Source organism: Nelumbo lutea, chromosome 1 (assembly GCF_056320005.1).
Source record: "Nelumbo lutea isolate HS-2025 chromosome 1, American lotus-T2T, whole genome shotgun sequence".
NCBI classification, from domain to species: domain Eukaryota; kingdom Viridiplantae; phylum Streptophyta; class Magnoliopsida; order Proteales; family Nelumbonaceae; genus Nelumbo; species Nelumbo lutea.
The window spans coordinates 74,283,047-74,303,078 of NC_142684.1; the positions used below are offsets into that span (position 1 = coordinate 74,283,047).

Consider the following 20,032-nt stretch of genomic DNA (forward strand, 5'->3'; position numbering starts at 1 on the left):
GAACTATCAAAGAAGCTTGCAGACTGTCCACTAACCAAAACTGAGAACCTTGGATAGGTGATACAAACTTTTACCCAGTTCCTCCATTTCTGCCCAAAATTCATCTGCTGTAACACAAGATCAACACATCTCCAATTGACATGATCATAGACCTTTTCAAGATCAAGTTTGCAAATCAGCCCTGGGGAACCTTCTTTTTTTTCTGGAATGTAAGAGCTCTAGCATTTGTCTACCCGGCACAAAGGCACTTTGGTTATTTGAGATGACACTACCTAGAATCCCTTTCATTCTCCCAGCAAGAACTTTAGCTAAGATTTTGTAGAAGCTATGCAGAAGACTAATTGGCCTGAAATCCTTAATGTTCACTGCACCTTCAATCTTTGGAATGAGGGTTATAAAGGTAGTAATCAAACTCCTCTGCAAGGAGCCACTCTCCTAGAAGTCCTGGAAAACATTCAGAATATCCTATCTCACCATATCCCAACATTTAATATAGAAAAGGTTTGTAAGACCATTAGGCCCTAGAGACTTCTCATCAGCCAACAACTTGATTGCTGCTTTTATTTCCTCCTCCATGAAGGATCTTTCAATAAGAGATGATTGCACATCACTCAACTGATTAAAAGGAAGGGACATAGGAAAAGGTCTGAAGAACCAAGACTCCTTATACAACTTTTTATAAAAGCCGGTTGCCACTAACTTCATATCTGCCTCAGAGACACCCACCCTGCCCTCTCCCTCAAACATGTTTATTACAAAGGCTCTAGCTCTTGCACTTGCCATTTTGTGAAAAAAGTGTGTATTCCTATCCCCCTCTTTCAGCCAAGCCACTTTAGCTCTTTGCCTCCATTTAATTTCTTCCAATACTGCCAATTTATCAAACTTCAACTTTGCTTGAGATCTTTTAAGTCTATGCTCCTCAAAAATAGGACCCAACTCTTCTGCTGAATCAATTTCCTTTATGGTACTCAGGAGAGCTTTCTTTTTAGTATCTAAACTCATATTTTTCCCCAATTTCCAAATCTTTAGTCTTGTTTTAATGGCCCCCAATTTTTTTGCCAGAATGAAAGAACTGGTACCAATATCTGCAGATCATCCCACACAGACTTCAACAAAGGAACAAGAGTGGCCTCCTCAAACCAAGCATTTTCCATTTTGAAAGGGACTTTTGCTCTATCTCTGACACCACAAACCAGCTGAATGAAAGAATGGTAAGATCCATCGTATGGACACCAAAAGTGTGCGGAATGGGTGGGCGAATTTCAAAAATTTCTTACCTTTCTTCCAATTGGGAATCATATTCCCTAAATTTAGAATACAGTATTCAATGATCTAATTTGAACCAAAACCGAACCAGATCTGAACCAAAAGAGAAGGGAAGGGATATACCTGATCTGGAGAAATAGTATCTCCCAACGTCGGTGTTCACGCCCAAAGAAACTTCCAAAAACTGCTCCCACTAAAGATGACACAGTGATAATGAAGCAGAACCTGCAGTGTTCGTCCCACGAACCAGGTCCTTCTGAAGAACTCGATGAAAGCAATGAGCACCACACACGATCAACCTTTTAGCAAAGATTGATATCAAGAACCTTTCTTGATCTTTCCCTTATAGAGAAAAACGAACTAGCAGTAGATGACGGCTGAAACTGGAGGAGAGAACTAGAGCAGAAGGTGGCGAATAGCTTTCTTCTCTCTAGGGTTTTCTCTGAGATCCTATCTCAAGGTGCAGTGTGTTTTGCGAATTACCCTTAGGGTTCGAATTCTTGTAATTCGAAATTAGGGTTTTTTCCTCCTTAGTGATTAAGGAGTTATCCTAATCTCATTAGGAGTTATCCTAATCCAAATCTGTATTTGGATAAGGAGTTTTCTTAATCTATCTGCAGATTAGATCAGCCCACTCTTGATCTTATCAGAAGGTTACTAGATTCAAATCCTAATTTGAATTTGGTCACCATGAGTGGATAAGGTTAAGACCCAATTCTTTTGGTTTGACCTAATCCTCAGATCCGCCCCTTTAAGTGACTGATCAAATCAGCCCAGTTCGAAATGGGCTTTAGGCCCAATATGCATCAAGTGCTCAATAGGCTTCCAAACTGCTGCCCAATTGGGCTTCTTTGTATGGCGTGGGACCCAAGCATTGATCTACACATCAGCCACATGGGTTCAGCCCAGCCTTTGTCAGAAGGCCTAACCGAATTCACTAGAAAGCCCAGTGAACCCCTTGAGCCCATCACATGGACTCTATGAGCCCAACACTTACACTAAGTGGTCCATGGGCCAAGCCATCTTTTAAAAACCCAGGGACTGTGGGCAGATGCAAGATTAGCCCATCAGGTATAACCCTAAATGGTCTTACACTTAACCTCTCAACCCATAATGATCCAAACATTGCCCGACAAGAGAGGACCTCTCCCTCGACTGCAAGGCACAATGTTGCACTCTCCTCTAGGATGGACCTCGGGGATTAAAACCTTTTTGCAAACGAGTTGAAACCGTACATATATATTATATCATTATAAATATATTTTGCAAAACAAAATTCCAACAATTGAAATCGCCCGCCGGCAGTCTTGGTTTCCATCAGAGAGAGTGCATCCCCGATCATTACCTTTGTCCGACAAAGGGGCTGATCATGTCACTATGATCACCCACTCAGATGGGTTCATGAACCATCCCAACATACCCAGGTTTTGACCCCCTCTAAGGATCTCACTAATTGGCATATCAAAGACAGTCCAATCCGCCACCTAGTGCAGTATCATAATCAAATCTAGGGGCCAGGTGTAACTTTACAGTTTTGCCCACTCATCACCAAGGTCCAGGGCACTACTGGAAATCTGGTCTGGTTCAGGGTTTCAAGTTGAACCCTCACTGCATGTACCTCGGGTCTTACCCTGGTGGCTGAGACAAGCCTCCCCAACCAACTTGGCGGTACATCAGTGGCAGCCTTATCAGGATAGGTCTCCCCAGACCGACCCACTTGCCGTGAACATTTTAAACTAACACGAGGGGTCTTACACAGAAACATACCACACAACTTGAATCAAGCATGCACTTTATTCATTTACACTAAATGTCTAAGGTACATCCAAACTAATTGGAGCTAAGGGCATACAAACTGCTTAACACTAAATTGGAATGTGATTTGAAACTGGCCTAGGAAGGGCAATCTGCTTGAACTCTGGAAAGAGATCTTCCTAATTAGAAGTAACCAGAAACCTGTCCAATCTCACAAGAGTGGGGAAGTCTTGGTTGTTGGTCCAAGTAAACCGGCTACCATGAAGGGGTAAGTCTTGAAGTTCAAATCTTTTGATGAAATCGGCAAACTGAACCATATCCGTGGATCTTCCCCCTCTAGAGCTTCTCTCATCAACAAACAAGGTGACACTAAAACCACCACCAATAACCCAAGGGTAAGATAAACTTCCCCTCGCCACAGCCAGCTCCTTCCAAAACTCCTCCCGCAAACTTCAATCATTAGGACCATATGCATTAGTAATTTGACAAACATTACCATCTGCAAACTTCAAAACTAGGGAAATTGAGAAATTTCCAATTTGATAGGAAACCAAACTACAAACCGTCAGATCCCACATACTCAGCAACCCCCCTGCACTCCCGACTGCTAACTTTGATCTCCATCTAACTTCTCCCTCCCCCCAAATGCTTCTAACCACTGCAGCCTCAACGCTATCCAACTTAGTTTCTTGGAGCAACACATTTTTGACCCTGACTTCTTCAGAGACTCATGCACTACAAGCCTCCTTCTACCAGACTCCAAACCCCTAACATTCCAAGAGAGCAACTTTAACTCCATTACAGACCCCTAAAGCAAAAGAAAGCTTGGCACTCAAACCTTTCTCCCCCCCCCCCCCTCACACTCCCCTCACTACTGCCAGCTTTGTCATTTAAATGCCACGTTAGTCACATCATTTCTCTGCTTTTCTTAGATCTGTTACTCCCCTTCTTTGCTGCAGCTTTCCCCCTTCCAAAAGCACTCTTTGCTCAACTCCCTCCAAATATTTCATTGTCTCCTTTTCCAACCCTTCTAACGAAATCCCCAGAAACTTACCCAAACGCAACATCTTTGAAGAGACCCAGGAAGAAGCACATGAACTCACTGGTTGTTTACCTACCAGACTCGGCTGAGCCAGCATCAAACTACTGATCTCCTGCAACCTAGTCTTTTGCAATTTTTGCATGAAGTGGCTGCTCTCAGACTCGAATCCCACACTTGTCCCGCAAACAATGCCCCCCCCCCCCTAAGTTTTCACTTTCTTAACCATTCTCCCCCTAATAACAATGCTTTTCATGTAATTAGTCTGAGTGCTATTGATGAAGTACACCTCCTGAGTTGAGGCAAAGGAGAACTAGCCAAAGACATCATAATTGACCCAAAAGGAAATGTCTGTAAAATAATATCCACACAAAGCAACTGAGCAACTTTTGTGTCTGCTTACCACTAAAGGACAACTTCAAAGTTTGTCCCTCCAACACTGAGTCTGGAGCCTGACATTTCTAATTGACATAATCATCCCTAACCACTAATTTCCTGCCTAATTATTCAACTTTAGTTTGATGTTCAGTTTGAAGATGGTGCCTTTTGAACTTAGGTGGTTGATTTTGTGGATTTTCATCATCATCATCTAATCCTTGTCCCCATTGTTGGACATACAAATCCTATTTCTCTATTTCATTATGTTCAGTTTCCAAAACAAGGGTTTTACCCCAACTTTATGGTATAGGTGGCGCCCTTTCACATTCAGTAATGGAGGAAAAATGACTAGAAAAATCAGTTTTTGGTAGCTATAGCCAATTGTCACTTCAGATTCAATAATGGAGAAGTGATTAGAAACTTTGGCTTTCCTACACAGCACATTTTTCATCATTTTTTTAGACATACTCTAAAACTTACTAAACTTGGATGCCCTTACAACCTACAAAACATCATTGAAAAATTCCAATCCTAGACCTACCTTTTGTTAATTTGAAGCTTTTCACAGTTTTGGAACAAACTTCACATTCTTGCAATTCAGCCCTAAGACCCTTCCTTCCCTAACCAATCTCTATGTTCAATCCTAAAATCATCCTCAAATCCTGCAGTAGCTAGATAATACTTTCTTAGACTCATACTTAGGTCATAGCTATCCTACATAATTTGGTACTGAAGCAATTGGTTCTACATTGATTGGCATCAGATCATTAGGGGGTTTCCAAGCAGTCTGCTAAATTGATAATTACTGATACTTTCCTCTTTTCTCCTATTCTATCCTGTTTCTGGTGTAGATGGAGTAAGATTATCATCCATAATTACCACCCCATATTTCATAATTGCTCTTTCCATAATTGTTGCCTCTCCTCTCAGAGCAAGCAGAAAAGCTTAATTTAACAAATCTCTATTTCCATTATTTAATCCATGAACGTGAACATGACCAACAGAGTGTGTAATATGGCAACTAAAACCTCAAGTACAATTACATATTAAGAGTCCATCATACAAGACATTGCATCCATTCAAGTTCCAAGTCCTGTTAGAGTATATTATACCAATGTTCATTCATAACTTGTCAGGTGGTGCCCAAAAAAGCTCATATGTTGCCAATCAAAAAGAAAAAAAAAACAAAAAAAAACTCATTTTTATAGATGAAAATTGGGTCAGAGTTGCAAAAAAAGAGTAGGGGAGACCCAACACATACCACACCTTCACACTTGTCTTGACACTGGTATTTTGGGTAAAAAATCAAAGGCCCAGATATAACAGTTTAGGAAAAGAGTTTCAATAAATTGGGATGTAAGGCCTTTTCTATAGGTTTTTGTTGGGTTTTTAGGGTGTGGAAATGTGTATTTGATGGGTATTTTTCTTTTCTTTATTCCAATAGTTTTTTTTCCATTTTAAAAGAAATGGAATATCATATATGAAGAACTAAACTTCAGAATGTACGTGTTTTAGCAATACAAGGACAAAAAATGCACAATAACTTCTTCCTATATTGTTGGCACAGAGAGTTGGAAAATCAACTATTAAAGCTCAAATCATAAATAAGAACAGCAAAGTATTGGAAAAGTATTCTACTGGTTGAAAGAGAGAAGCATAGATACTAACGGTTGTAGCCTTGTCTGAGTACAACATTGCCTTCCCAATCAACTGTGCTCCAAACTCAAGATTATGAATTGTGAAGACAACCCGAGCTTTACTGAGGCCATAATGCATATAATGCTCCTTAAACAACCATGCAACAGGTGCACTAGACCAGTCATGGCAATGTAAAATATCCTGCTTGTGGCATAAACCAGTGTTCAGAATTAAGATACATATTTTTAAGAAGAACAAATAACATATATGAAAAGGAATTATTATTGTAAACTTATACCAATTTTTATACAAACAGGTTGTAAAAAAATGAGAGGAAAAAAAGGAAAAAATTTAGTGATAAGTTTTTCCATTCTCCACAAGAAATATAAAGTTTGCAATACATAGACAAAGGAAAGTGGAATTTCAGGTATTAAATGCACAAAATCCTTTTTCTATAAGTCTATAAACCATCCATCAAGACAGGGAGAGAATAAATTTATAAAAATAAAAAATAACAAAAAACAGTTCTTTGATAATAAACAATATATGTATAGATGAGTCTCTGTCTGTATGTATCTATGCTAGCTGTACCTATAAATTCAGGTATGGGTTTACCAAGAAATACAGAAAGCTCATATGGTTACCTATTCACGCAGATAGCTCATGGGAATAGTTGATAAAAATGTATAAGACGAGCATCAAAGATCAAACCATGTGATTCCAAAGGAATGCCATACTTGTTAATTTCAATCAGCCTAAGACTCAATAGTTGGTGTTACCCAGGCCTCCTTTAACTGGTTATTAATCTGCTTTGAAGACTGGTTCGGTTTTGTAGGGTTTTGATCCCACCTTGTAGTCGACAGTCCTGAAACCTTCCATTTTGGGACTGACATCGATATAACCCTATTGTTCGGAGATTTCTGCAGCATAATCTCAGTTTATTCGGTGAAACGTTAATTCAGTATTGATCTTGAACTGTTACTGATTTAAGTTGGGTGGTTAATCTCTGTTTCTTCCTTCCTTTAGCTTCATTTTGATCTCTGATAACTTATTTTAGTTGTGGTTGTGATTCGGAATGTCTGAAAAGGCTGATATCAATCCCGTAAAGTTCAATGGAACTAGCTACAGCATGTGAAAGTTCCATTTTGACTTCTTTGTTGAAGGGAAAGGCCTGGAGGGATATTTGAATGGGAAGGTTACTGAGCCGGATGAAACTGATACCAAGGCTTATTCACAATGGAACTTGGATAATGGGAAAATAGTTTCTTGGATACTCAGCTCAATTGTTTCTCATATTGTAATACCTATGAGAAGAATGCATACTTTTTATGAGATGTATGCATACCTGAAGGTGTACCATCAATCCAACATGTGTAGACAGTATCAGATTGAATCTAAGATTTTTGCCTATTGCCAATGTAAGTAGGAGGTGGTCAGGCAGTGTGGGGGTGGTCTCCTTGAAGGACAGAGGAAGACCAGGAGCAGAGAATCAACCGAAAGGTTAGAGCAAAGGGAATGATGAGGCGGCTTGAGCAGGGAATCCAATGATAGGGTTAATCTGTGGTTGAATGAATGAATTTCGTTAAGAGGGGAATCCCTATTTAGAGGGAATGGTCCCAAGATCCCGAAAGGAAGGAGCCAAAAGCGTCTGTTTTCTGTTAGGAAAGAGAATATTAGATTCGTTGTCGGCCATTAACGAGTGTTGCTAGGGTTTTGCCAATGTTTTTATGGAATCTCTCGAGGGTTTACATTCCTTTCACCCGAGGATCCTCATAATCCACATGTGCTACTGCCTTTCGCTTCTCACTTAACCGACGTGGCATTAGTGACGTCATTACTTGGCGGGCAGCCTTTTATTAAACCTATGTGTCGATCGGTTGCGCGTGTAACTTAAAATTACATGTGCAGCTAGTATTAAGGCCCGGTTTTGGTGAACCAAGGTTCCACAATGGTCCAAGGTTTATTGCGAGTTCACGCTCACCCGGGATTCATCGCCGAGCCGCATGTGACTGAGGTTCACCGCAAAGTCGCATGACCGCGCGTACAAAGTTCATTGCGGGTATAACTAAAACCTGTTTTAGGCTCGTATCGAGCACAAGTCTATTGCTAGTGTGCGATGAACCGTGTGTTTATCGCGAGCGTGCGATGCATTATAAGTTCATCACAGGCGACCGATGAGCTACAGGTCAATTGCAAGCGTTCATATGGTATCCATTTGGTGTTTTCTATGCTTTGAAGGACTGAGCGAGCACTATGTACCTACAACCAGGGAGATAAGAAGGATTTAGGAATATTATGCCAGTTTCATTGACTTGTTGGCGGAATATGAGCTTGTCCATACAGACCCTTCAGACCCTGCAAAATGTGTCAAGTATCTCCAACAGCACTTTGAGAAGAGGAAAGTGAATCAATTCCTTATGAGACCTAGACCTTGCATATGAGATAATTAGGTCTAACATTCTGAGTTGAGAAACTCTTCCAGATTTGGATTCAGTGATGGGAGTATTGATGGGAAATCAATTGACTCTGGAGCTGACACAACTTTTGTTGTTCAAAAAAACAAGAAATCGGGTGCTAAGGACTTCTCCAAAATACAATGTTATGAGTGCAAGGGGTTTGGTCACATTGATTCTCATTGCAAGAAAAAGAATGTTTGCACTTATTGTAAGCAGCATGGTCACATCATTCCAAACTATCAGGCTAGACCATCTAAAGGTGTCCAAAAAGAAGAACCAGCCACATGCATATCAAGTGACTGAGGGGCAAACCAGCCACCTATGACGAGATCAAGACATCTATACCTTGTGGGCAAACTAATGCTTATGTCTCAACATCAATTTGAAGGGGAGTGTGGAAACACTTGCTGTAGTATAGTCTTAGTCTTCTTTTCTTCTTTTTTATCTTTCATCCCTCTAAGGGCTCATTTGTAATTCTTTGTTTTTTCTTCTTCAGCCCTTTAAGGGCTCCTTTGTAATTATACATAAATAGTATATATTTTGACTCATTTGGGATGGGTACATTGGACACCTCTAAAACCTGTGTTCTCATGAACTGGAAGATTGAAAAATTCCAATTACTTTCTTTCAAAAAAAAATATTTCTATCGGTATCAACATATTTTTTATAGCGTAACATTGTTTTCATGCTAATTTCTTGCTAAAAGAATCTTTGAATTGTCATTTTTGGGGTGTAAATGGGCTATAGTATATTATCTTCTTGTTTTTAATATGATTCAATACTTTACCTGCCACCAATATATTTTTTTGAAGATAAATAAAGAAAACAAATTTATTAACTAAGTAGAAAGAGAAGAACACAAATGGTGATAAGGCATCACCCCAAAATGGAACAAAACAACTGAGGCCCAAAAGACATCTATCATGTAGAACTCGAAACACCCCACACCACTCCCAAACAACAAAAAATAAAACAATAAAACTCCGAGGAAGACCCCTAACTCGCCTTCCAAAGATCAGACCGGAGAAACCTCACTGTTAGGTTGAAGGTTTTTTATGTATTGATGGTTCGGCTGATAAGAGTTCTTATTAGCCTGTATTTGAGTTTAAGTTATTATGTACTGGGCCTGTGTTAATGGGCCTAAGCTTGTTTAGTGTTTTAAGTTATCTAGGTGTCCCGTCACTAATTAGGGGCATTCCAGTCCTTTTCTGTAACATTGTACTATACTCTAATATAAATAATAGTACTGTCGACTAGGCCATTCAGTTCGACATTCTCAGCATCTCTTGGTCTCCTCTCTTCTACTACTTCGGCTACAACATTTCAGCTTTCATGGTATCAGAGCATTGAGCACCTTCCTGGTTACAGCCGACTCCATCTCCTCTCTCCTGCTGTCTTTCTTCTTTTTTCATCTTGGTTGCTGCTGTGAAACCCTAGGGTTGCAGGAGAACACAAGGTCCGAACTTAGGGTTTCTCTTGGTTGTAGGGCGCAAGGGAAGTAAGACCTAGAAGCCGATGTCCTACTAGACTGTTTCTAGTAGTTAGTAGCTATTCGGCTGCTAAGAGAGGTCTATAAAGGACAAACTAGTTGAGGACTGATTTCAGCAGTCCTAGTATTGGCCGTAAGGAGGGACACTCTCTTTACAGTTGCAGTACTCGAAGTTCAAGTGGAGTCTGCATAGCACAATAGTGGAGAGCCCTTAGTTCCAAGTCGGTTACTAGCCCAGAACACCTCACTTGCTGTTGTAACTGAACTGCTTCAGAACTGTGACAGTCTCGGCAAGTCTGAAACTGTGTTGAAAGCTGTCAAAACTTGTTGTGATCACTTCGGCTAATCAGAACCTGCTTCAGAACCTGCTTCAGAACTACTTCAGAACCTGTTGAGATCACTTCGGCTAATCAAAACCTACCTCAAAACTGGTTCAGAACCTTCAGAACTGCTTCGGCTAGTCTTAATCAGTGCCATCTACACAGAGGCTGCAGTCAAGATGTCTTCAGTATCCGGAGAGGTTTCTTCTAGGGATAACAGACCTGCGGCAAGGTCTTCAAATCTGGAAAACCCTAATCTGCACAGCTTGCAGATTACAAGTGTGCTACTGGATGAATACAACTTCAGGGAGTGGTCAATTTCCGCAATGCTGTTTATTACTTCCCGTGATCTCACAAGCTACCTAGATGGGAGCAAGAAGGAACCTGAGGTTGGCAATACAGAGTATGCTGTGTGGCGCAAGGAGAAGGCCACAGTTATGTCCTAGTTGCTTGCCTCTATGACTCCTCGGGATGCCAGGACTGTTCGTCACTTTCCTACAGCAGCCAAGATTTGGGAAAAGGTGTCTAAGTCCTATGGACAGAAGAAAAACAATGCTAAAATCTACAGATTGAATCAAGACATTGATGCCTTAAGGCAAGGTGATATGACAGTTGCCACATACTTTGCAACTCTGGAAGGTCTTTGGGAAGAACTTGACCATCACTTGATATTAGGTTGGGAAAATGCCAGGGGCAAGGAGAGACATGATAAGCAGATTGAAGAAAGCAGAGCCTTCAAGTTCTTGGCTGGTCTGGACCCAGTGTATGAGGGCATAAGGTCACAAATTCTGGGAAGAGATGAACTGCCCGAGTTACACCATGTTTATTATCTGATGAGGAATGAAGAAGTCAAGAGAAAGGAGATGCAAGTTGACTCTAAGACTCAAAAACAATTTGGAGAACATTCAGCCCTGGTTTCTATTAAGGGAAACAGACATCCAGACAATAAGCACCTCAAGTGCACTCATTGTGGTGGTGACACATGTAAAAGAAAAGTGTTGGGTTCTGTATCCTCACCTGTAGCCAGCTACATTAAGAAAAGACAAGAAACAACAGAAGGGTCATGCGACAAATGGGAATCTTGTCACCAGCTACAATGGTGACAACTCACAGAATATACCAACAGTGTCTTCTTCTCCTATGGGACAGGTTGTTGATTCCTCTGGAACTGGTGCTTTGGGCTTCACTGCTAGTGAGGTAGAGGTCCTTAGCCAGGCATCCACCTCTCTTGCCAGATCAAGTACAGTCTCTGCCTTCAGTGCCACTAGCTCTATTGACTCTACTTCTTGGATTATTGATTCCAGTGCAACTGACCACATGACACATATGTCCTCCCTATTCTTTTCATATCATTTGTTGTCTGGTCAGGATAAGATGAGAGTTGTTGACGGGTCTTTCTCCACCATCTCTGGAAAGGGGGTGGTTGACCTAAGCAAGGACCTCTCTCTTAAATCAGTTCTACATGTTCCCAGTCTTACCTCAAATCTTTTGTCTGTTTCAAAACTTACCAAAAATTTGAATTGTAGTATAACTTTTTTTCCTACCCATTGTCTTCCAGGACAGATTGACAAGGAGAACGATTGGGAGCGGTCATGAGTATGGAGGCCTCTACTATTTTGATGTAGACATCGGTTCAGCCTTACAAACATCTGCTGCTAGTAGTCCGGAGAGTGTGAAGTCAATAGCTAGGTTGCATCTTTGGCATGCTAGGCTAGGTCATGTGTCTTTCTCTTCATTAGAAATGTTGTTTCCGAAATTGTTTAAGGGCATTTCAAGTCAGAGTCTAATCTATGAAGTATGTCAAATGTCAAAACAATGTATAACTGTTTATCCAAGTTCCAGTAATGAAATTTGTGCTCATTTTGATTTGGTTCACTCTGATGTCTGGGGCCCTTCACCCCTTGTTTCTATTGATGGCTTCCGTTACTTTATCAGTTTTATTGACCACTACTCTCGATGTACATGGATCTACCTATTAAAAGGACGGGATGAAATACCATGGATAACTATGGCATTTTGCAAGATGATTGAAATGCAGTTTAATAAGAAGATTAAGCAATTCAGGTCAGATAATGCTGCTGAATATTTTGAAAAATCCTTGAACTTATTCATGGAAGATGCTAGCTATTACATCAATCATCTTGTGCTAATACCCCTCAGCAGAATGGGGTTGCTGAGTGCAAGAATAGACATCTATTGGAGACATCTCGAGCCTTACTATTCCAACACAAAGTCCCCAGGCAATACTAGTCTCAAGCTGTACTTACTGCCTCATATCTGATAGATCGGATGCCATCTAAGGTGTTGGGTATGAAAACCCCTTTCTCTGTTTTGTGTCCCACTCTTCCAGACTTTCCCCTTCCTCCTCGGGTCTTTGGCTGTATATGTTTCATACATGTGAAGGATCCAAAGAAGACCAAGCTGGATCCTAAGGCTACAAAGGGAATATTCTTGGGGTACTTTCCTACACAAAAGGGTTACAAGTGTTATGACCCTATCTCCAAGAGAAAGTATGTTACCAGAGATGTAGTCTTCTTTGAGTCTCAACCCTATTTTCAGTCTTCTCAGAATCCTCTTCAGGGGGAGACTAGTGGGGTGGAAGAGGATTCTCATTCTCCCTCCTTTTTTGTTCCCCTATCTGCCTCAGGTCTTCCATCTTCTTCTTCTACTCCTTGTTGTGGCATTCCGAGTCAACCCAGTGAGACTCCCACTGTGCCGGTTACCTCTCATGATGCTGCAGATGCTCCTGAAGGCTCCAGTAGGCAACAGAAAGAGATACTCACATACAACAGAAGAAAAAGGGGCCCTCAACCTCATGACAACAACCAGTTGGACTTGGATCAATCTGTCTCTACAATCCAAGGTAATTCCAACTCACATACTTCTGATTTGAATCTCCCTATTGCTCTCCATAAGCCTATCCGCTCTTGCACCACCCGACACCCCATTGCTGATTTTGTTTCTTACTCACATTTATCTCCTGCCTATCACTCCTTTGTGTCTGCTCTTCCCTCTGTGCGTGTTCCTTCTAGGTACTCAGAGGTTGTGTCTGATCCAAGGTGGAAATGAGCTATGAATGAAGAGATGAAAGCCCTAATGAAAGCAAGAACTTGGGAATTAGTGGATCTGCTATAGGGGAAGAGCATTGTTGGGTGCAAGTGGGTGTTTACTGTAAGCACAGGGAGGACAGGTCCATTGAAAGGTACAAGGCCAGATTTGTGGCAAAGGGGTTTACTCAAAAAGAAGGGATTGACTACAAAGAAACATTTGCCCAGTAGCAAAGCTCAACACAATTCAGGTTCTACTGTCACTAGCAGCAAATTTTTCATGGGAACTTCATCAACTGGATGTGAAGAATGCCTTCCTAAATGGTGACCTTCATGAAGAGGTATTTATGAAACCTCCACTAGGCTGACTTTGGTAGAAAGGTGTGCAAACTGAGAAAAGCATTATATGGGTTGAAGCAATCTCCCTGTGCATGGTTTGAGAGGCTTTGTGAGGCCATGAAGAAAGTCGGGGTACACTTAGAGTGGTGCAGACCATACCTTGTTCATAAGGAGACAGGATAGCAAACTCACGACACTCATTGTTTATGTGGATGATATGGTAATTACTAGGAATAACTTGGATGAGATAAAAAGACTGAAGGAGTTTTTAACTTCGGAATTTGAGATCAAAAACTTGGGCCATTTGAGATACTTTCTTGGGATTGAAGTTGCTAGGTCAAGAGAAGGAATCTACATATGTCAACGGAAGTATGTTCTTGACCTCCTAGAGGAAATAGGCATGATAGGGTGTAGGCCAGCAGATACTCCAATAGAACAGAATCATGGCCTACAGGAATCAGTAGGAGAGGACTATTGTGATAGAGAGAGATACCAAAAATTGGTAGGGAAACTGATATACTTATACCTCACTCGACCAGATATTGCTTATGATGTGCATGTTGTCAGTCAATTCATGCACTCTCCAAAGATCCCTCGTATGAAAGCAGTTGAAAGGATTCTCAGGTACTTGAAGACTTGCCCAGGAAAGGAAACTCTATTTAGGAAAAACAATAGAATTGAAATTGAAGCTTATACTGATGCAGATTGGGCTGGATCTATTGGAGACAAAAAATCAACTTCAAGATATTGTACATTTGTGGGAGGGAACCTGGTCACATGGCGCAGTAAGAAGCAGAATGTAGTTGCTAGATCAAGTGCAGAAGCAGAATATCGAGCTATGGCTCACGGGGTTGCCGAACTCCTATGGCTCAAGACCCTTCTTAATGAGCTTGGTATTAAAGCTGAGGGTCCTCTCAGACTGTATTGTGACAACAAGGCTGCCATCAACATTGCAAATAACCCCGTGCAACATGACAAGACAAAACATATTGAGATTGATCGACATTTTGTTAGAGAGAGAATAGTCTCGGGAGAACTCTGCATTCCTTACACTCCATCCGATATGCAAATTGCAGATGTACTGACTAAAGGGTTAGTTGCAGCAAAGATCATGGACCTTCTTGGCAAGCTAAACATGATTGGCATCCATGCTTAGCTTGAGGGGGAGTGTTACGTTGAAGGTTTTTTATGTATTGATGGTTCGGTTGATAAGAGTTCTTATTAGCCTGTATTTGAGTTTAAGTTATTAAGTACTAGGCCTGTGTTAATGGGCCTAAGCTTGTTAAGTGTTGTGATAGAACAATAATTGGAAGAAATTGATGTCTTTCAATTGAGAAAATAGTACATATATATACAGCCTTGTAGATACTAAAAAGGAAGAAAATCATACAGCCTTGCAGATACAAAAAGGAAGAAAATCACACAGCCTTGCAGATACAAAAAGGAAGAAAATCACACAACCTTGCAGATACAAAAAATGAAGAAAATCATACAGCCTTGTAGATACTAAAATAGGAAGAAAATCAAAGAAAGAATAATTCCTATAATCAAGCTATTCCTAATTGGGCTAATACTACATATTTACAGCCTATAATTTCGTAACACTCCCCCTCAAGATGGAGCATAGATGTCAATCATGCCCAGCTATTCCTAATTGGGCTAATACTACATATTTACAGACTGCTCTCCAATCTTCACATATGCTGTAGAGATCAAGTTTTGTTGAATTTTCTCACGAACGAAATGACAGTCTTATCTCTATATGTTTAGTTCGTTCATGAAAAACTAGATTCGAAGCAATATGAATCGCAGCTTGATTATCGCACCATAGCTTCACTGGAACTGTGACTTTAAGACCAACCTCAGTTAAGAGTTGAGAAATCCACATAACCTCACACGAAGCTTGTGCCATTACTCTATACTCAAATTCTGCACTAGATCGCGACACCACATTTTGCTTCTTACTCTTCCACAAAACCAGATTACCACCAACAAAAACACAATAGCCAGTGATGGACCTTCGATCAATCTTGGAACTTGCCCAGTCCGCATCAGAAAAACACTCAATATTACTGTGACCATGATTCCGATACAGTATCCCCCATCTAGGAGCTCCTTTCAAGTAACACAAGATTCGTTCTAAGGCTTCCCAATGATGCACTGTAGGAGAGGACATAAATTGACTTACAATACTAACTGAGTAAGCAATGTCAGGACGAGTCACTGTGAGATAGTTCAACTTTCCAACTAATCTTCTATATCGTTCAGGATCATCAAAAGCATCTCCATCCTTTGTGAATTGCTGGTTAGGAAGCATTGGAGTACTGCATGGTTTGACTCCCAGTTTCCCAGTTTCTATTAACAGGTCCAAAACATACTTCCTCAGAGACAGGAAAATGCCTCTTTTACTCCTTGCCACCTCAATCCCCAAGAAGTATTTTAGGTGCCCCAAATCTTTAGTATTGAACTGGCTCTGCAAGAAGGATTTCAAGGATGAGATTCCCTTCGTGTCACTCCCAGTGATAACAATATCGTCTACATATACAACAAGTACAATGATGCCCAATGTGGACTGCTTATAGAAAGCAGTATGGTCAGATTTGCACTTCCTCATCCCAAACCTCTCTACTGCCTAACTGAATTTTCCAAACCAAGCTCGAGGACTCTGTTTTAGTCCGTACAGTGATTTTCGAAGACAACAAACCTTCCCAGACTCCCCCTGAGCAACAAACCCAGGTGGTTGCTCCATATAAACCTCCTCCTAAAGAACTCCATGCAAGAAAGCATTTTTAATATCAAGCTGGTAAAGTGGCCAATCATATGTAGCTGCCAAAGAAATAAATAATCGAATTGAAGTCAATTTTTCCACAGGGGAGAAAGTATCAAAATAGTCCATTCCATATGTCTGTGCATAGCCTTTGGCCACCAGGCGAGCCACTGATCCATCAGAATTAAATTTGACTTTAAAGACCCACTTGCATCCAACCGCTTTCTTACCAACAGGTAAATTGATCAGATCCCAAGTACCATTCTCAGTCAAGGCATTCATTTCCTCAAGCATGGCATCACACCACCCAGGATGGGATAAAGCCTGGTGAACAGTTTTGGGAATCCCTACAGAATCAAGAGAGGCAACAAACGAACAAGAAGTAAAGGACAAACGATCATAGGTAACATAAGAGGAAATTGGATAAGTACACTGACGTTTACCTTTCCGAAGAGCAATAGGTAGATCAATATCACTGGGCATTGGATCCGATGACGAAGAAGAGACCAGTGTCGGACTTGTCACAGAAGGATTAGGTCGTCGAGAATAGACTTGAGTAATAGGTAGTTTTGATTGAGAAGGTGGTGGTGGGGGTATTGGAACAACACTAGCATCTGGACCGATGATATGATATACTAGTAGATCATCATCCTCTTGTGGACACACAGGTGTAGATGGAATGTAACATCAACTGACACAAGATACCCATTCAAGAGAGATGAGAAAAACACTAGTACCCTTTTTGGAGACAAGAGCATCCCAGGAAGACACATTTTAATGACTTGGGGTCCAATTTGGAAACCTGCGGACGAACATCACGAACAAAACAAGAACATCCAAAGATACGAGGTTCAACAGGAAACACAGATTTATTAGGAAACAGAATCTTATAAGGGATCTGATCATTTAGAACAATGGAAGGCATGCGATTAATCAAAAAACACGTTGTAGAAATAGCATCATCCCAAAACTATTTAGGAAAAGAGCCCTGGCAATTTCAAAAAGATGTCTATTTTTTCTCTCAGCCACTCCATTTTGAGATGGAGTATCAACACAAAATGATTGATGGAGAATTTCATTCTGAGCCATGTAAGTCTGGAAGGAATCAGAGAAATATTCTTTGGCATTATCACTTTGCAATGTTTGTATAGACACATCAAACTAGGTTTTTATTTCAGCACAAAAGGTTTTAAAATGTGAAAGCAACTCAGAACGAGATTTCATTAAATAAAGCCAAGTCATATAAGAAAAATCATCCACAAAGGTAACAAAATATCGAAATCCAGTATTAAACATAATAGGATAAGGTTCCCAAACATCTGAATGTACTAACTCAAAAGCATGACTAGCCCTTTTATTAACTCGAGAAACAGACAATAAACGATGATGTTTTGCAAAGTGACAAGACTCACAATCTAAATAAGATACATCATGAAACTGAGGAGATAACTTCTTTAACAAAGGTAAAGATGGATGCCCCAACCAACAATGAGCTTCAAAAGGAGATAAAGTACTGGAACAGGCAATGGTCTGAGGTTCCTGGGTATCCAAAATGTACAGACCTCCTGATTCTCGTCCTTTACCAATAATCCTCTTCGTCATAAGATCCTGAAACAAACAATGATCATGAAAGAATGAGATACAACAGTTAAGAGTACGAGTGAGTTTGCTAACAGATACCAAATTAAAAGAAAATTTTGGTAAACTCAATACGGATGACAAAGAAAGTGTTGGTGTGGGATTAATAGTGCCAGAACCAAGGACAGAAGAAATAGAACCATCTGCTAAGGTGACTGAAGAAGGAAAAGTGTGTGATAGGAAAGTGGAAAAGAGACTGATTGGAAAGTGGAAAAGAGACTAGGATTACCTGTCATATGATCTGTTGCACCAAAATCAATGACCCACTGAAAGGAAGAAGAAATAAGACATGTATTGGTTTTACCTGACTCAACAAGGACAATGATGGACTGAGAGGAATTCTTTAATGCCTCTTGATACTGGGTAAATTTCGCATACTCATCTGCAGAAATTGTAATGGTCTGATCTGACGATCGATGAGGAGCATCACTCGTAGTTACAACATGAGCTGACCGAGACCCAGAAGACTTCTAATTTTTCTTTAGCAATTTCTGGAAAGTCCTTTTAGTGTGTCATGGTTCATGACAATGGTAGCAAACTACTCCTCCTGTGGCCTGAGTTCTAGTATTCCGACCACTATTACTACCACCTCTGCTAATATTCTGAGAACAAGACCGGCCAGTTGATCCACTATTCTGACTGACAAGTGCACTAGGTTGTTGTATAGGTGAGGTATGGGAACCAGTATCTGTACGAAGGACCCTAGTAAAGACCTCTTTTAAAGAGGTAATCTCAGGATTAGATAGAATCAGTGACTTAGCACCATCAAATTGAGGATTAAGGCCAGCTAGAAAACTCATAATAGCACATTTGTTCATGTCGAGTCTGCTGAACTTTGATATCAGTACTGAAAGGTAACAAGGCATCCAATTCCTCATAAGTGCGTTTGAAATTCATGAAATAGGTCTGAAGAGACTGATCATGTTGTTCAGCCCGATAAAATGTCTTGCAAACATAAAAAATACGGGAAATATTTTCTTTACCAGAGAACAGAAAAGCCAAATATTCCATTAGTTCTTTTACAAACGCACAGTGAAAGACATGACCAACGTACTCATTCTCAATAGAATTGCAGATTTGCAAAAACAATTGAGCATCAATCCTTAGCCATTCAGTGCAGGTCTTATCAGTAGGAGGGTCCTTAGTCAGATGGTTGTCCTTAGAGATACTCCGTAAATACAAACGAACAGTCTTACTCCAGTCTAAATAACTAATTCCGTTTAGTTTTTGTTCAGTGATTTTAGACAGAATGGAGATAACAATAGACATAGCCAAGTTCTTTTGTTCAACCGCCATCATAAACACAGAAAAATAAACTTTTAACAACCAGCAAAGCCAATAAAACACACTTAAATAGAATCGGCAGCAGATGCAACACCCAAATAAGAAACCACAACTGGCAACACCAAAATATCAACTATATAAGAAAAGAACACAGAGGAAAGACTTTCGTGATGGACAAACAAACACCACAGGAGTAACACCGAGGTTGAGGCGATCATCAGAAAAGAGACCGGTGAAGGTGGGTAGGCCGATCTGGGATTCCGCTTCCACTGGTAGGGGCGGTGAGATGCAGATGTCACTCAGAATGGGTGACCTAGAGATCGCAGTTGCTGCTCACTTGGGCAACGTAAAGAATTCAAAGCTGCTCACTTGGTAGCAAAGGGAAGAAAACCATAAATTAGTTTCAGACTGGAATTGGTGTCTCCAGCTCTGATACCATGTGATAGAACAATAATTGGAAGAAATTGATGTCTTTCAATTGAGAAAATAGTACATATATATACAGCCTTGTAGATACTAAAAAGGAAGAAAATCAAACAGCCTTGTAGATACAAAAAAGGAAGAAAATCGTACAGCCCTGTAAATACTAAAATAGGAAGAAAATCAAAGAAAGAAT

The 20,032-nt window shown here is 40.5% G+C and overlaps 1 protein-coding gene across 1 annotated transcript in view; it reads right to left on the reverse strand.

The window, feature by feature from the left end:
• Window positions 1-20,032, reverse strand: part of SS3 (starch synthase 3) — an 86,843-nt gene that overhangs the window by 15,945 nt on the left and 50,866 nt on the right. The window contains exon 10 of the mRNA XM_088964561.1: window positions 6,107-6,277. Within this exon, the coding sequence (XP_088820687.1) occupies window positions 6,107-6,277 (171 nt within the window). The remainder of the gene's footprint in view (window positions 1-6,106; window positions 6,278-20,032) is intronic.